This window comes from Mirounga angustirostris, unplaced genomic scaffold (assembly GCF_029215605.1).
Source record: "Mirounga angustirostris isolate CCGP_5_RB_7025 unplaced genomic scaffold, mMirAng1.0.hap1 SCAF_15, whole genome shotgun sequence".
NCBI classification, from domain to species: domain Eukaryota; kingdom Metazoa; phylum Chordata; class Mammalia; order Carnivora; family Phocidae; genus Mirounga; species Mirounga angustirostris.
The window spans coordinates 89709817-89728061 of record NW_026991723.1 but is presented as its reverse complement, the minus strand read 5'-3'; the positions used below and the strand labels follow the sequence as shown (position 1 = coordinate 89728061).

At 58.7% G+C, this 18245-nt stretch overlaps 1 protein-coding gene across 2 annotated transcripts in view; it reads right to left on the bottom strand.

The window, feature by feature from the left end:
- Positions 1-7500: 7500 nt before the first annotated feature.
- NTNG2 (netrin G2) overlaps positions 7501-18245 on the bottom strand; it is a 69555-nt gene continuing 58810 nt past the window's right edge. The window contains exons 7-12 of one of the 2 annotated variants that reach the window (XM_054509471.2): positions 17669-17806; positions 14249-14323; positions 12667-12768; positions 10950-11117; positions 9366-9500; positions 7501-8632 (exon numbers count right to left, since the gene is read on the bottom strand). In XM_054509471.2, the coding sequence (XP_054365446.1) occupies positions 8397-8632; positions 9366-9500; positions 10950-11117; positions 12667-12768; positions 14249-14323; positions 17669-17806 (854 nt within the window). In that variant the 3' untranslated portion in view covers positions 7501-8396. The remainder of the gene's footprint in view (positions 8633-9365; positions 9501-10949; positions 11118-12666; positions 12769-14248; positions 14324-17668; positions 17807-18245) is intronic. The other variant, XM_054509473.2, reaches the window with a different exon arrangement.

Sequence of the window (18245 nt, the reverse complement as noted above, 5' to 3'; positions counted from 1 at the left end):
TCTTTTGTATGTTTTAGTGTTTTTATGAAGGCTATGATACTGCATCTCTCCTTCTGTGATTCGAATTTGCCACTCAACATTGTATTTTAGGATTTATCCATGGGGATGCATATAGCTCTAATTTAGGGGTTCTCAGGTGGGGGGGACAGTTGTTGCAATTTGGGAGTGGGCCCTACTACCATCTATCGCAAGCCAAGGGTGCTGTGTAATATGGCGCGTGCGCAAAGACAGCCTCCCCCCCCCCCCCCCCCCCCCCGCAGCAGAATGGTCCAGTCCAAAATGTCAGTAGTGCTTCGGCTGAGGGGCCCTCTCCCAGTCACCCACTGTCACCTCTGGATGCTATCCCAGTGCGGGACCGCTCCGCAAGCCCCACATCTAGCCTCCTGTGCAGTGCATCTGGATTGTTTCCACTTATCACTCACTATTCAATACTTCAGTGATCACTCCTGTACAGATGTTCTTGTTCCTTGCGCTGGATTTTCCCTAGGATGTATACGGAGGAGAGGAATTGCCAGGCAAAAGCCCATTAGACTAAATCATATGCTGATTTATATTCCCGGCAGCAGTGTATGTGAAATCTCATTGCCCCACATCCTCACAAACACAGGGTGTTACCAGACTTTTTAAAAAGCTTCTTTGCTAATCTGATGGGGGTAAAATTTGTATTTCCTAGATTACCACCAGGTTGATCTTCTCTTAGGTTTGTTGACCATTTTTGTTCCCTCATCCAGGATTTGCTGGCTCTCATCCTTTGCTCATGGTTCTCTTGGGCTGTTTGTCTTCTCCCTTGATTTTTTTTTTTTTTTTGAAATTCTTAATATATTTTCAATGTTAATCCGTTATCTCTTTCATGTATTTCCAGTATCTTGTCTCGGTCATGGCTTGCGCTTTTTTCCTGGTGTCTTTTATGGTATAGAAGATTTTTATTGCAGTGTGGTTGAATTTACCAATCTCCTAAAGGTTTCGAAAGCGTTACTTTGCTTTTAACCTCTTGAGTTTATTTTTATTTATGGCATGAGGAAGGGATACAATTGTATTCCCCGCTTCTCACAAATGCCGCCAAATTGTCTTAGCGCTATTATTAATGAGTTTATTTAAAAATTTTTATCGTTTTCATCCAACTTTTTGTCCTGAAATTTTTAAATGTAAAGGAAAGTTAAACTAGTGCAGTGAAGACTTAAATTCAATGAAGACCTAAAGTACCTGGATTCACCAGTTCTCGACCCCTTACCATGTTACCCTTTCTTGTTCTGTTCATCCATCGGTCTCTGCTTTTCGTTTTCACGGAAAAATTTCCAAGTGTCTTGTGATAATCATGATACCTCACTTTTAGATACTAGAGAACACATTTTCAAGGAATAAGGACTTTTTAAAACATAACAATACTGTTATCGACATTTGATATAATTATCTAATTTGTGTTCAAATTTCTGCAATTATCCTAAAATGTCCTTTATTGCTGTATTTTTAAAAAAGACTTTAATTCTGGATCCAATCAAGGATCACACATTGCATTTAGTTGCCCTGTCTCTTCAGCCTGTAAAATGTTCCACTCTTTTTTACATTTTCTTTTGTGTCAGTCTGTCATGATAAGGACATTTTTGACAAGTAAAGGCCAGGTAGCTTAGAGAATGCCCCGTAGTCTAGATTTGTCTGATTGTTTCCTTGCGATTTGAATCAGGTTAAATATTTTCGGCAAGAACGTAGGTGGTGATGTATTCTTTCTGTGGCATTGTTATCGGGAGGCACAAAGCATTCGTTGGCCTTGTTGTTGGTGATGCTGAGTTTGGTCACTTGGTTAATTTAAGGCGGTGCCACCAGCTGCCTTCTTTGTAGTTAACCCATAATTTGGGGCTGAACCACTGAGGCCGAGAGAGGCCTGTTACTCGTGAACCTTCTACCCACTGCCCTTACCATCCATGGATGTTCCTGCCCAGATCAGCCATCACACTGGTGGCTACGAAATAGTGATTTTCCAGTGGCCGTCTCCTGAATGCGTCATTCTAAAATTCTATGAGGAAGAGCTCCTCACTGCCTGCCCCCCCTACTCCTCTTTAGGAATATCACTGGAGACTCAGGATGTCCTTTAAAAAAAAAGACAGTGTGTAAAAATCTGCGACTGTCATTATTCTCATTATACTCCAGTGATCCCTGTGGATGCGCCCTCTTCTTCCTCTGAGCACCTCCTTACCTTGTGATGCAAGAGGTTCCGGGCTCATCCCGGACTTTCTTCGTCCCCGGTGGAATCAGGATGAGAGAGCCTCCCCATCTTTATCTCCAAGGTCCCCTCCTGCCCTTTGCCCACGCCGTCAGCCCTCACAGTCCGCTGGTTTGTGGACCAGACCCTGGGCCCCAGAGCGGGACCCTCCTCTGTGTTACCCAGTGCCTTGGCCCTGGACATGGCAGTGATGAGGAGGGGCGCTCGCCGTGCCTGGGCTGGGGCCGGGGCTGGGGCTGGGGTGTCGGCCTGATTCCGCGGGCCCCAGGGCCTGGCCCCAGAGGTACTCAAGTATATGTAGAGGGCGGGAGGAGAGTGGAGTGATGCCCCGCTCGCGGGTCTGTTGGGGGGGAGGGGGGACACGGTCTCAACTTGCTGAATCCCCGCATGGCCCTGAGACGCAGGCACATTTACCACCCCCATCGCCCAGCCGAGAGACTGAGTAACTTGTCCAAGGTCACCCAGGTGGTGGAGGACAGCTTGGAACCCAGGTGGTTGGACTCCAGGGTCTGTGCCCTTCACTGCCACCCCTTCTGCTTTTAGAACCCCTTCCCCTTTGGAGGGGGTAGAAATGTGGGTCCTTGGTCAGCTGTGAATGTACAGCATGGGACAGACCCCAGGGCCTCTGGTGCCGGCTCCAGGGCTCAATCCCAGAGCTCCCGGGACTCCGGGCCCCGCTCCAGCCGCTCCTGGCGGGGTCCCCAGGACCACCGGCCTCAACAGCAGAACAAGTGTGCTCTGGCCAGAAGTCATCTGCAGCCCTGCTCTTGCAGGTATTCCCACCTGGTCTCTGGCCTAGGGCTGCTCTTGCAAGACGGCACCGTCTTCTGTGCCCCCAGGAACACAGCCACAGGGACTCCGGGGGCCTGGCCAGACCCTGTCCTGTTGGAGGGGCACATGGGCCTGGCAGGGAGTCACTCCTATAACAAGGAGCTGGATTCCTGTTCCCCCCAGAGCGGGGGTTCTGGATGGGAAAGAGGGCTCCAGGTGGAAACAAAGATTGAAAGGACGTGCTTTGGGCACTTCTTTTTCATTGCAAAAGACCCCCTTTGATATTCAGGACATATTGCTACATTTTATAAAGCGGATTACCAAGAAGGGTATATATAAGATGAAGCCATTATTGTTTTAAAAAATAAAATAAAATAGAGGGAAAAGGTGGCAGTGTGCAGGTCAGTGTGAAAAGCTAGGTTCTGCACCGGAGAGCCTGGATTTGCATCCGGGGTCCTGCTTCTTCCTGGCTGTGTGACTCTGGGCGGCTTGCCCACCCTCTCTGTGCTGAATAGTCGTGTTTCTTTGTGCCCTTTCTCTAGCTGGGGAAGGGAGACCATCTCCCTCGGTGGGGTGGGAAATGCTGGACACAAGGCTGTGCGTACCTGGTGAGGACCCAGCAGGAGGCAGGCCTGGGGCGAGGGCCGCAGCCCTGGCAGCATCTGGGCAGGGGGCGCCCTCTGGCCACCTTGGGCTGCATACAGCCCCGGCTTTGTACATCTAACTCCCCTGACATGTGCCTTCAAATAATCTCTTCTGCTTAAGTCACCCTGGAGCTGGATTTTGTGCTGGGCCTAAGCCCTCTGAGCAGGACACTCTTGGAGGCTCAGAGTTGTCAGCCTTACGTAAGGTGGCTACACTGATAAAGCCCACTTCCCAGCTTCCTTGCCGGGATTCTCGAAATAAGGATGTCAAGCCTGACCACGATGCTTACTACTGGGCTTAATAAATGCCGGCCCAGATTATCTGTGGGTTTGCTTTATGGAAAAGTACTAGAAATGTATATCAGAAAATATTAACTGTTATTAGCTCCGAACGGAGGATTGTGGGTGATTTTAATTTTAAAATTATTATTATTTCGCTTCTTTGTATTTGCTAACTTCCCTACAGTCTGATTTGTGTTTTGCAAAGGAAAAATAAACAAGTAAAGCTTTCCTTCCCTGGGCCTTTGCCCCGAAACTCTTCTGGCCTGAGATGTGCTGAGATGTGCTGGGGTCCTCTGGGACTGGGGGAGACGGGCCTAGCCAGAAGTGTGGGGCCCAGGGCAGGGGTGCAGGCATGGGGTGAGCCCCCTCGGAGCCCTGCCCACCCAGGCCTGCCTGGAGAGGCCGAGGGCTGTTCCCCCGGCGCCCATAAATGCCTCGTAAGTGTGACGCATGGCAGGGGAGGCCAGAAACGCTAACACAGCAGTCCTGCTTATTTAGAGGGGGCAGGTGGGGGCAGGGGGCGAGGCGAGGCTGCCGCGGAGGGGCGGGTGGGGAGACATTTCCCGCGACAGCAGAGCCATTCGGATGAAGCCCAGCTCCCCAGGGCTCCTTGCTCTGCCTGCTGTAGAGCCCGCTAGAAGGGTTGCATGGGGCGCAGGGATGGAGGGCAAAGCAGGCAGGAGGGCCCCCAAGCCCCTCCCCCACCCCGGGCAGATGCCCCCCTGCCTGGGGCTGCCCAGGCTGCAGTGGCCCTGGGTTCAACACTGGGCTCTGGAGTCAGGCTGACTGCACTCAGCTCCTGCCCCCGGGCTTAGCAAGTGTGACTTCAGGCCAGTTACTTCTCTCCGAGCCTCCCTTGGTGGACCTCCTCTTCCCCTTCTGTAAAATGGGTATGGTAGTCCCTTCTACCTAGGGCAGTGTTCTCAACCTGGGCTGGTCTTGCCCCCAGTCTGCAATGCCCAGAGGCACTTTTGGTTTTCACCCCAGAGAAGGAGGTGCTGCTGGCATCTAGCTGCCCGAGGCCGGGGATGCTGCTAAACCTCCCAGGTGCCGAGCACAGCGTCCCGCCGCCCTCCCAGAAGTCTCCAGGCCCTAAGGTTGAGAAACCTGTCGTAGGCTGAAGACGAGCATTCACTTGCGCACGGCGCCTGACAGCGGGCCGTTATCCAAGCTGAGGAATCGGGACCTTGGCCTCTTTACCTCTCAGGAGTAGGTGTCAGAACCTGATCTCGGTCGGGGACAGGATGCAGTATTTAAGAGAGGCTGGGCTATGACTTTGGGTCCGGCTCGCCTTGTTTTCTCCTTCTCCCCGCTGCCTGGAAAATGTCAGAGCGTTCCAAATGGCCACGGGCAACTCTCCCTCCACCCTCCAGCCAAGGTCAGGGTCTGAGTGGTGTTCTCAGGGACTGGGGCTGCCGCTCTGATTGATGATGCCGTCCACCTCCCAGCCATCACTCAGACCAGCCCCAGGGGAGCTGACACAGCGCTGGTCTGGCTGAGAGAGGTCGGGGAGGACAGAGCGCCGCCCACAGAGGCCCCTTTCGTCTTAGACGCCTCAGGACCCCTCCAGGGACACACCCAGGGCGACACAAAGGGGAGAGTGTGTGTGCGTGTGTGCGTGCATGTGCAGAGTTGTTGGTGCTCAGCCCAGAGGCCCTTTAGGGGAGCACCCCCCCAACGTTGTGTTGGCATATTCACAGCTCACAGCCACCCACCTTCTGTACTGACTGCAGCCCCCCAAGGCAGCATGAGGGCACTGCTGCCTGGGTCAAAGCTGCCCCTTGCCTCACGATGTGGTTTATGCTCCAGAGCCCCCGCAGTGGACCAGGCAGAGGGGGGACATCGGTGCTGGGCCTTCCCCACACCCCACATCCTAATTCCCTCACTACCTCAGCAAATTCATGCCCGAACCCCTGTCTCAGGCTCTGCTTCTCATGAGGGAACCAGACCAAAGGGCTGTGTGTGCGCATGTGTGCGTGTGTGTGTGTGTGTTTGGGGGTATATCACTGCGGTGCCTTTGTATTTTAACACTGGGAGGAGGAGGAGGAAGGCGACCATTCTTTACAAATTGCAGCCAACAGAACTGTTTGGCGGTGGGTCCACACTCAGCTGAAGGAGGAGGCAGCTCCCGTCCGGGAAAGAGGTGGCTTGAGACAGCAAGGCCTGGACACCGGGGCCTAATGCTGTAATCCCTTGTCCTCGTCATGGGCAGTGTTGCGGGGGGGAGGGCGGCTGCAGCCGAGAGAGGGAGGGTGTCAGTCTCTCTGGCCTCGGTGGACTCGGGGGGCGGGGGGACCCAGATGCTGGGTGGGGAGAGCCAATAGCTTAGGAACTGGTAAGTCTGCGTGAAACAGAAAACCCCAATTCCAGTGTTTTAATCACATCAGGATTGATTTTTTTCTCACACATGAAGTGCAGAGGTTGGCAAGCAGGCCTGATGTGCTTGGCTCTCCTAGGTCCTCAGCTCCACCATCCCGAGAAGGATGCCCTCACACCCAGGGTTGCCAGATGGCCCCTCCCTCACTTCTGCTGCCTGAGCACCAGGGCGAGGGGCAAGAGAGCAGGGCCAGGGCCCCAAACGGGGCCAACTAAAGCTGGGTGGGGAGTAGGGAGGGGAGGGGCTTTTAAGGAACTTTCTAGAAGCCCCATCCATCACTCCTGCTTAGATTTCAGTGGCCAGAACTATGTCACATGCCCACTCTTATACACAGGGAGTCCCAGGATGTCTTATTTTCACTGGGCTTCTGTCGGTAAGAAGGAAGGTGAAGAAGCCACAGGGGGCCTGACGGAACGCACTTCCTTTAGGGGTTGGGAGCTGACCCCTGCAACCTGGTGTTGGGGATGGGAGCTGAGAGAGGCCAGCAGGATTGGCCTTTGTCCTTGACAAGCCTTGAATCCTGTTTCATATCCAGTTGTAGCTTCCCCCTTCCTGTGCTGTATTGTAATCTCATCCTCAAGGCCAAGTTCTGTTGAACTGGGTCTTAGCCTTGCTTTGGGGATTTGAGGGTGGGGGAGGCAGGTCTAAACTCCCCAGCCTGGAAAGAGTGGCTGCAGGTGCCAGGAGGTAACTGCAGGTGGGGGCTGTAGGAGCAGCTAGGAGCCAGAACTGACCCATGGGGCTGAGAATCTTTGGGAGAAATCTGGACCTTCCCGAGAGTAAGTGGTGTGGGGGTGGGGGGTGGGAAATACGAGTACCCAAGGGCGGGAGAGACGCAGGGGACCCTTCCATGGCGCGGGATAGACCGCATTCTTCAGAATGTCCTCTCACAACTCCCAGGCCGCCCCTGGGTCTCCTTGGCCACCCCCTGTGTGATCTTTGGGAGGGAAAGGAGGAGAGGGTGGTGGGCTGTGCATTCCATCTAGGGATTCCAGACACTGGGCCCGAGGCTGGGGGTCCCCTAGGTCTGAGAGACACATCCATCCCGATTTATAAATCACCAGTCAGTTCCCTTGGATCTCTCAGCAATGATACCAGTGTCCACCACGTGCTTTTAAATTCAAGGACAGCTGAGGAAAAGTGCCAATAAACTTTGGATTTTTTTTTTTTAAGGGACAGGAGGAAGGCAACAGTCTGGGGAAGCTGCTAACATGTGGGTACCCCCTACCAAGGGCTTAGAGGGCTCTAACCAGACCTGCAGGGAGGAGGGTTGCCGGATCTCACTCACAGGCCTGGGGAAGTGGTGGCCCTCACGGTGAAAGTTCCTCCAAGGCTACTTTGTGGGTTCCTCCTTAAACTCCAAACCCGCGGGGTGTAAATGAACCCAGAAAACAGGCCCTGGAGGCAGCAGTGAGCAGACTCTTTACTCCGTCGGATAATACACCATCAACCACCTGTAGCGCCTCGCGTCCTCCTTTTAGCGGACGGTTAATACAAACAAAAATAGTTCTCTACAAAACAAAGGTTCCAGCCCTCCCAACCCTCCTTCCCAACTCCCTCCCCCAGACGGTGAGTTCCTTGGTCACCAGGCCTCACGGAGTCCGGTGGGTCGCAAAGGAAAACAAAGAAAGAAGAGTTGTAGGCAACTGGACCTCCGGGTCCGCTGGCGGGTGGTAAGCCAGGGACAGGTGCAGGGGGTGTCCGCGACAGTCGCGTGCGTGCGTGTGTGTGTGTTGGGAGGCGGGACCTGGAGGTGTTGAGGTGAGCGGCGTTTCTCCCCACCCCTCGCTCACCGCCAGCAAAAAAAAAAAAAAAAAAAAAAAAGGGTGGGGGGTGGCGGGCAATACAAAAGAAAAACTGAGACCCGAGTCGCAGGCTGCTGGAGCCAGGGCCGCACAGCGCCCCCTGCGGCGGCGGAGGGCAGTGCCGGGGCGGGGGCGGGGGCCACGGGCCGCGGCGGGAGCAGGCGGGAGGACTCTGCTGAGTAGCACCTGGGAGCAGCTCGGGCCGCACACTTCTCGCCGCCCGGCCTCGGACGCCGGCCCCCGAACCCCGAGCCCCCCGGGCCCCCGGGGCCCCGGGCGCAGGGTCCTCCGGGCCGGGCTCAGCAGCCCAGGCGGGCGGCCAGCCCCAGCAGCAGCAGGCAGCCGAGCAGGGTGGCGGGGCGTGGGGCGGCCCCGGGCGCGCGGTCGCAGTCCAGGCCGCCGTCCTCCGCGGCGGGGTCGCAGCGGGGCTGCTCGCAGCGCACGCCGGTGTAGCCGCTCGGGCAGGCGCAGCGCTGGCTCTGCACGCAGGTGCCGCCGTTCTGGCAGAGCAGCTGATCGTCGTCGCACACGTTGGCTGCGGGGCGGAGGGGCAGTTAACGCGGGCGGTGGCCCCGTCCACCCCCCTCGCTGGGGCTTCTGCGACTCAGGCGGGCCGAGGGGTGCCGGAGGCTCAGGGCGCCCTCGGTGCGAAACGCCCCTGCGTGGATGGGGACAGTGGCCGGCGAGACCTGGCCCCTGTCTTTTTTCCCGCCACTGCCCCTGGCCCTCCCCGCTCCCGGCCCACTGGCCTTGGGGCGCACCTGCTCTCTCTCCTCCGGAGCTCTGCACCTGCTAGTCCATGTGCCTGGAGCGCCCTTCCACCCTCCTCCCGAGACTAGCGACCACTCGTCCTTTCGGTCTCGCCAAGCCATCATTTCCTCGGACAGCCTCCCTTCCTCCCCCCACCCCCCTTCGCAAACCTGCCCTCGTCAGCCAAATCCCACCAACCGCCAGCTCCACCTTTGCCTCCAGCTCCCTTCTCAACCAACCCCCAGATCCGCCGCCTCCGGGTTCCCACCTGGCACCGGCCCCCAATTCCTGTCGCATCAGGCCCCGCCCACCGCCCAGGACCCCGCCCCTGGCTCCACCCACGACCCAAGCCCCGCCTCTGGTGGCGCCTGTCCCCGCCCACAGCCCCGGACCACCCGCCCCCCCGCTCCGTCCACGACCCAAGCCCCGCCTCTGGAGGCGCCAGCCCCCGCCCCGTGCCCCGCCCCGCAGCAGCAGGCCCCGCAGCAGCAGGCCCCGCCCGCCCGGCGCGCACTCACGGTAGCAGCCCTGGCGCCAATAGTGCGTGGGGAGGCAGTCGTCGCACTTGGGTCCCGCTGCGCCCTCGCGGCACTCGCAGAAGCCGGTCTCGTTGCACCGGTCGTGCACGGAGCCGATCTGGTTGCAGTTACACTCTGGACGGACACGTGCAAGGCGTGCGGTCAAGGCGACCTGTGGGCATCCTCCGCACGGACCCCCACACCGCCCGGCCCCGCGTGCCTCCAGCAGGCTCCCCGCCATCCCCCGGTGATGACCCCACACCATGTCCACGTGAGCCCACGGCTGCCCGAGGGCCCACATCTTGAGAGAAGACTGGACTGTCTTGGTTCTCTAGCATCCATTACCCCCTCCCGCTCCCTGGCCCTGGCGCTCTGTGGCTTAGGGCCGCCCCAAACCCTCTCTGGACCTCAGACTCCGTCTGTGTAACCGGAGGGAGCGCGGATCCTTCCCAGCTCCAAAGGGCTGTAAGATTATTGACAGATGGGAGGAGCCTCATCAGAGGCGGGGCATCTGGGCGGAGGGTGGGGCAGTAGTCCGCATCTGCATCTCCTCTCCAGGGCGGGTGGAGGAGCAGCCCAGAAGCCTCCAGCTTCTCCCTAACCCCCTCCCAGCTGGTTTCCTGGGGCCTCTGCTCTGTGGGAGGGGGCAAGTGTCCCCACTCTGGGACTCCTTGAAGCCCAGAGCTGGCCCAAGTGAGGAGGCAGAGAGAGGCAAGGAAAGAAGAAGGATATTGGGAGGGGGGAATGCCTCTACTCGGATCCGGAGGCCCCACCCTGTCCCTGCAGCTAGCCGGTGTGACGTGGGCAGAGCACAATTCTGTTTGGTTCGCTTTAGAGTTGATGGAATTATCTGAAGGCCGATGCCGTAATTCAGACTGACAGCTGCAGCCTTGTGGGCAGCCTCTCCTCTGTGAAGTCAGAGCTGACCTGGTGGGTGGAGGATGGGCAGTGGGGTGCCAAGGCGGCTGGGCACCCTAGGGCTGAGCTTTGGCCTCCACTGGAGACAGAGGCAGGGGTGGTGGGCAGCCCTTCCAGGATGGTGGGTGTTGGCCGAGGCCATGGGTTTGGCCTTTCGGGGTGGCCAGCCCCGGCCCGGGTCCAGGGCCCCCCCGGATTGCTTCTCTACCCCAAAGCCAGTGTGAGTGCCCACTGGGTCTTACAAGCTGGGCCTCTGCTTATAAAGCATTGGAAGAAATTCACTGGAAGAAAAGCTTCAGCCACAAAAAAGGAGTTGAAAACCTTTGATCTAATCCACTTCCTCATTTTACAAGTGGGGAAACTGAGGCACACAGCAAGCTCTAGAACCAGTCTTTGACTCTAACTAGTGGTTCTGAATTTCCAGTGTCTGTGGGGATGACCGAAGGGGGAGGTTATTAATAGAGCAGATTCCAGAAGCTTCTGTCCTTCGAGAAGCCCAGCTGAAATGGGCCCCGGAAATGAAATTCCCCCTGGGGTTCCCCAGGGCCTGATGACACCAGGGTCTCCGGACTGCGCCCCGCCCCCGGCGCCCCCGCCCCGCCCCCGCGCCGCGCCCAGCCCCGCCCCGCGCCCCGCCCCGCCCCGCGCCCAGCCCCGGCGCCTCACCTATGCACACGTTCTCGTCGTCCAGCTCGGCGGAGCCGTTGCGGTAGTAGCCCAGACGGCAGTGCTGGCAGTGCTGGCCTCGCGTGTTGTGCTTGCAGCTGACGCAGGTCACCACGTTTAGGAAGTCGATGTAGCTGCAGCGGTTGGAGTGGCCATAGCACTCACAGTCTGGGCCGGCCGAGCGTGAGAAACACCACGGGTCAGTGAGCCAAGGCAGACTGTGCCTTCCTGCCACCCCCTGCACCGTGTATTGGGGGAAACTGAGGCACGGGGCGAGGACAGACCAGTCCCAGGACATGCAGGGAAGGTGCCACGGGCCTCCAACACTTCTGTACCATCTGGGAGGAGGCAGGCGTGCCACCTTTGAGCCGGAGCGGGGACCAGTGTAGGCCCAGCCCCCAAGTTCCCACCTGGCCCTGGGGACAGGAACCCTGGGAGGGCCAGTGGACAGCCCCTGCCTGGCGGGGTGCCAGGGTGACGTGCTCTCGGAAGGATGCCTGCGCGATGCCGGGGTGATGGGAGATGATTCATGCAGGGAGGATGGGTCAGGCGGCCAGTGTGAGCTCAGGAAGGACAGTGCCTGGGGTCACGGCGCTCACCACTGTACCCCCAGTGACTCAGTGAAGGATAGATGCATGCACGGGTGCTGGGCAGATGGAATGGGCCAGGAGCTTCCTCCACATGCTGCTTTGGAAGATGCTTGGAAGGAAAACGCCCACCTGCTGGACCTTTTATTATTAGCCTGAGCTGTTCTGCAAATTTGATTGGCACCAGAGGGCCTCCTCTTGCACAACCCTGAGAATGAATGCCATCTTAGGGTTTGTGCCCCGGGCATCTCGTTTTGCCTCCTGATCGTCTTGGCCTGGCTTCCGACTCTTACTGCCCGCACATGGCTCTGGCTCCACACGGAGGACAGGGATCTCTGTGCCGTCCTGCTGTCCCCTCCAGCCACCACCCCCCGCCCCGCCCCAGCTCCAGGGACTGGGCGAGTCCCGTGACTGCCAGGGAAGGCATCCTGAAGGCATTGGGGCTTCACTCCCTGCCCCCACGAAGGCGGCCAGACCCTTGGTGTCCCTCCTAAGGGCCTCAACATCTCCTTGAACAGGAAAGCCAATGTGGCTGCCCTTGAACAGGAAGGACGCTGGCCACCCTCCCGAAACGCCATCTGTGTATCTCTAGAGGACCCAACCTCCCTTTGTGATAGGAGAGGAAGGAATTGACGAGGCCTTGGTGGTCAAGGGCATGGGAGACCTTGGAGAAACGAGCCTCGGAGCTGTGCCCAGGAGGAGACAGCGGGCATGCCACACCTTGGGCCTCCTGGACCTGTCCCCTCACCTGTCCCTCCAGGAACAATGAGAAGGTGAGGCATCCAAGTGTCTCAAGGAGTAGTGGCAGTGACCCCTGTGTCCCAGCTCTTGCTTCAACCGAGACGAGCCCCCCTGAGCCACACCTCCCAGGGGGGCCAGGACAGGCTATTTCTGGTCGCTGCTCTGCCTGCCCCGGGCCTGCCCACTGTGCTTCTGACTCATACCTGCTCCCAGCTCCCTTGGGGAGGGAGAACTGAGGGAAGAGAGGCTCAGTTTCACCTTGACCCAGCTACTCCGGGAGGGTTTTCTGAGCCAGGTGTGGGTCCTCCGTCCTGCATCATTGCTTTCCAGTGGAGGTGAGGGTAGAGGTGCTGGAGGAGGGCTGGTCCGGCCCGGGGCCTTCCTCTTACCTTGGAACTCTTCAATGGGCACCACTTGAGCCGATTTGGGCTTGAGCTGGAAAGGTTTGGAGGCCGGGGCAGGGGCAGGGGCGGTGGTGGAGGTGCCCACAGCTTGGAGAGATGAGAAATAAACTCCTTTGTCGCCATGGTCCAGCTGCCCAGGGCGGGCTGTCCGGGCCCAGGGAAGACCCAACAAAGGCTTCCACCGTGCCCTGGGCATGCGGCCTTGTCACCTGCTCAGTTGTGAGGGGACACAGCACATCCAGGAGCATGCAGAAACAGCCCTGCCTTTGGTGCCCCTTCGGAGACCACTTACACACTCGGCTGGATTAATTCTCCCAAATTATATCCCTAACGCCAGCATCCCCTGACAGCATGCAAGGTGCTTTGCTGAAACTGATTTTTTTTTCTTTTTAAATGATTGCAGATATCGCTTTGCTCTCCCCTCTCCTCTCCAAACTCCCGTGAGCATCAAATCCAGAGCGTGGACCTGGCGTCCAAGGCTTTGGCTTCTCTCCTTCTGAAGCCCCCCCCCCCCCCCCCCCCCCGCTCCAGCCAAAGCGAGTCCTTTACTATTCACAGATTCCCTGCTTGCAGGTGTTGCGAGCCACAAGCAGACCGCGCCTGCCTTCCACGTCAGAACGCACCGCGGCCTGGCCCCACCTTTGTGAGTGAGCATGACACTGTCCGGGCAGCAGAGTGGGCTCGGCGTCCCTCTGGGAGCCTGTGGTGCCCTAGTCGGTCCAGGGCAGGGGAGAGATGGTTCCAGGGGCTCCATCACCAGGGAGGATGCCCAACTCGAGACCCTCAGCAATTGTGGGTCCCGCTCCAGAAGTGCCTGCCAGCAGAGGGCGCTGAGAGCCCCGCTCACCGCTCTCGGGGGGCCCGAGGTGTGGGGCCGGGGCTGTCGTCCAAGCAGGCATTAGGACTAAGGTCCAGGGAGCGGGTGAGCTGGGGTGGAAACAACCTCCCTTCCTGGAGAGTCAGACAACGCCCTGTGTGCTTCCTGCGCATGTCCGTCTCTGGCTACGACGAGCCCACGCGTGTCTCCTCCCGCCGCCGTGGGAGACGGAGGCTCCGGGCTGGGTATCAGTACCTTGTACGATGCCTCCTGCCCTGCTCACTGCCGCCCCACCACCAAGCATCTGCCCTAGCTGGTCATGCACCTGGAATGCACTGTCTTCTTTCATCTGCCCATAGCTAGGCCCACGGTCTTGGTCTGACTGCCACGCAGCGCCTGCAGAAGTCCTGACTCACTCTGAGCTCCATCTCTGCCCCCCGTGTCCTGTGGCTGACGGTGGCAGGACAGGGTTCCTGCTATCAGGGCAGAGTCTCCACTTGGCTCCAAAGCCCTTGGGGGGAGTGAAGGATTCATGGGGGTTGGGCCTGGTGATATCACACTGGGCATCTCTAAGAAGGTGAGAGTTGGGGTGGGGGCAGGTAGAGCTCCAAGCCCCCCCTAGCTCCCATGGGCCCCTCCCACCCCAGTCCCACCTGCTCCCTCCACTAGAGCGGGAGGGGCCCGCGGTCTAAGGAGCTGACCGGGGTGGGGGTGGGGGGCCTAATGCCCGTGCAGGCCCTCCCCCCATACCTTCTGCACTGGAGGGCGTCTGGGGCCAGGGGGAGCTCTCCCCAAGGGGGGCAGCGGTAGATGGCCTGATCCACTCTTGGGGAAAGAAGAGAAGAAACTCAGTTATGGGACAAGGTGGGGCTGGGGGGTCCTGGAGACACACTGAGGCATCACACACCCTTAGCAGCAGGAGCACAGTAAGAAGCGGCTCTGTCTACACTGGCCAAATAGAACTGGGTCCAAATCTACTGAAGAGGCAGCATCTACTCTACTCTAGCCTGTGGAGGGCACACGTGGACTTGAAGGCAGCTAAGGGGAGTGGGGAGAGCCGAGAATCTGCACGCTTTGGGCTGTCCTTTCCTCGGTGGGACACCTGATTTATATGACTTTTCTACTCTCCCTGGGTTGTCCCCGTTCCTACTGAGGGTAGACTTGGATCCGGTCCTGTGTCTGGGCCCAGACCTCTCTGTGCTGAAGTCCCTGGCTAATGACTGTAAAGGGGGACATGTGTCATCCAGTGTGTCCAGAAGGGTCCTTGAAGGCTTCCTGTCCAATACCAATGCGGGGACTGGAGCCCCTCCACCATCTGGCCTACCCCCCCAACCCACCGTTAGGACCCACTTTCACCAGGGACCCCAATGTGAGTCAGCCCCCAGTGCCACAGAGTCTATTTCCAAGACTGACGGGACACAGAGCAGGGGAAGCAGGCTGGGCTGATGAAGGCAAAGCACTGCTCTGTGCGCTGAATTTCAAAGGACAAACCCAGAGGGACAGGGCAGAAATCAGATTCTTTCCGCTTCTTAAAGGGATCACGCACGATGCCGGTTGGTGGGGAGAAAAAGAAAATCTACCAGCTAAAAAGTGCAGGAGACTTTCCAGCTGGGATCTGGGAGCCTTTGGACATCAAATTGACATTAATATGGTGCTCAATGAGGAGAAGAGGCTGCAGGACCCAAATTGGCAAGGGCTTAATTAGAGCCGCAATAAAACCCGCCCTGAAGCCTTTTTGCTTTGCAGCCTTTCTCCCACCACCCTCTGCGGGTGAGGATTAAGGGTCTTGAGCAGCTTTTCCTGCCCAGCAACCCCTGCCCTCCAGACAGCTTGACATTGGCAGGAGGGGGAAACATCTGGGCCAGAGGTTCACAGGCCCAGCTGGACTCTGGCCAAAGAGCTGAAGCACCTGTTGGGAGGCATGTGGGGGAGACTCAGGATCTTTCTGGGGCTGGGATCTGGGGGCAAGAAAGACCCCTGGCTGGGCTCTCTGGGGCACGCTCAGGTGTGCAGGAAGAATATTCTCGAAATGGCCCGTGTCTTGTGCCAAGGCCAGATGGAGACCCCGTCTGTCCCTTTGGAATCGGGGAGCTGCGCCCGCCGGGTCTTAAAGACGGCACCAGCTCACGGCCTCTGAGGCCGTGAAGCTAGTCTCGGAGTCAGTGAGCCCCGAGTTTGAATCCTGCCTGGGTGCCTTTGTAATCCTATTACCTTGAGCAGCTGCTTCTTTCTTTTTAAACAGCTTTATTGAAGTATAGTTTACACACCATGAAATATAGCTGTTCCTTCCTAAGCCTTAACACCCTCACCTGTGGGACCAGGTGGCCCCATCCCTCGGAGCTGTGACTTCCCCAGGAGAAGTCCACACTCTGCCAACTGGAGAACTGTCATTATTAGTGGGGGTCCAGGTACACGGGGCCCAGGGCACAAGCTTTCGTTGCTAAGAGGAGTGACGTGGGCTGCTCGGGTCGCTGGCTGTCGGAGCGCCCCTTCTCGCCACTTGAGTCCTGGAGACCTCAAAATTCAAGCCCACCTCGCCTTGGCTCACTGCCCTGGCCTTGGACTCTCCTTACCTTCCAGCTTGCCCCACACCGCTTGCACCAAAGCAGAAGCATTCAGGGTTCCTCTGTGAAGTGTGTTTGTGTATGTGTGTGTGTGTGTGTGTGTGTGTGAGAGAGAGAGAGAGAGAGAGAGAGAGAGATAGGGCATCTGGTCTCCCACCCAGACGGGCTGCTGTTTGCACGCAGACACGGCACCCACCATGGAGGGTTTTGCTCTCGTCTGTCCGTCACAGGCTCAGCACCAAGAAGCACAGGCCAAAGCTCAGGCGGCTGGGCCAGCTTCTGTCCTGGCATTCCCAGTGTGGACCCATCCTTCACCCCAAAGAGGATCCCTGGGCCAGGAGGCTCCCCTGAAATCCCTGAGGCTCCTGACTAGCCCCTGCCTCCTGCAAATGCCTCCGGTGGAGGAGGGAGGAGGGCAGAAATAAAAAGAGCTGGGGTTGGTCACCCTCCGGGTCCCCTGGAGGAGTTAAGCAAGATGGCCCAGGAACGAGGGGGACTTTTCCATGGCATGCACCCAGGCGTGGAGAGGGCTGAGCCCCACTCCAGGCCAAGGTGGGGAGAGGCTGAGTGTGGATCCCTTCCCCAGCTGAAGGAGGGATTTCTGCCCATTGGAGACCTGGTCCGCGCCTCCCCGGGTCTGTGTGCAGAGAGAGGAAAGGTCATGGCTCTGCCCAAGGAGTGAGAAACCCCTGCCATCTCCTCCCTGCTGGGGCACACTGCTGAGGCACCCCTTCCCAGCTGGGACCAGGAAGCATTCCCTTGGACACATCCTCCTGGCACCCTCCGGGAAGAATGAGTCCTTTCAGACTCCCGGCATTTGCAGCGGGCAGGGACAGGTGAGCCCAGGGGGCCACCCAGCACCCCAGGCCTCGACTACACACCCATCCACCTTTGGAGGGGAATTAGAACCAGAGAGCAGGTGTTTCCAAGCCTGTCTGTCGCTGCAGACCCCTAAGAGTGGCTGCTCTGTCTGATGTGGGGCAGGATAGGATGCTGGCCCTGGCCTGGCCCTGCCCCACACACCCAGCCCAGAAAAGCTCAGCAGTCCCTCTTCTAAACAGCCCGGGCCCAGAGGTGCCCTTCTGCCTTGCTGATCAGAGGGAGCTCACCTTCCTGGCTAACGCTGTGCTGTCTACTCGCAGGGATCAGCTGCTGAGGAGGACCTGGAAGCAGAGCAATGTGGGGGCGGGGGTGTGTGTGTGGGGGGGGGTGGCAGGCCAGCTCCACCAGTCACTGAGGCAGGAGCTCCCCTGGGAGACAGGCTTTGGGTGAACTTCCTGTGGCCTCAGTGCCTCTGGGAACTTCCCCTTTCTTAGTTGCCCCGTCCTCTCGGCCATGCTGGTCTCAGGACCCTCCTGAGCAGTGTTTTGGGAGGCAGGGGGAGGAAGTATCGAGGGGCGTGAAGTGAGCCCCAGATCCCCTGGCTCGGGCCCAGTCACAGGTGGGCCCAGATGTCCTCGAGGCCCCTCAGCCCCACACTCTCGGCTCTAGGGTCTAATGTTCTCTAAGAGCCAAGCTCCAGCAGTAGGGCACACCACACACAGAGGCGGGGACATGGTGGGAAGAGGGGAAGAGCAGGGCAGCTGGGCTGTCCCTGGGCACCCACCTGTGGGCTGTGGGGTGCTGGGGGCCTTGGGGGCCCGCCCAGTGGAAGTGGAGGGGGCGGGAGTGCTGGGGTCCCCTCTCACGGCCACAGTGGCCCCAGGGGCTTTGGGGACGGGGTCTTTCCGGGGCCTGCCGACTCCTGGCAAGAGACGAGAAAGGCAAGAGGGTGGGGAGTTGGCAGGTGTGGGGACGGCGCAGGGAAGCCACTTCTGGCCTCACTGAGGGGGCCGGCATCCTCTCCCGGGTCCACCTTCCTCTGGCACTGTCTCTGCCCCCGGGTGTCCCAGCAGGGAGCAGCCCACGGTGGGCTGTGGCCCCCCTCGAGCATTTCTGAAACGTGAGGTGACCGCCGGCTAGCCCTCTGACCCTGGCAAGTCCTCTCCTGCTCACTCTAAAAGCTGCTGGCAGACCCCACCTGGGGGGAGGGTGCGGGGTGGGGGCAGGTACCGGAAGCACCCTGCTTAGCTGGGGCCTGGCGCTGTGAACGCTGAGGACTTGTCAGCCTGCGGGCGGCGGGGGGGGGGGGGGCCCACGCCCAGCCTCCCTCCCGCGGTCAGCTCCCTCTGAGCTGGCCTGCA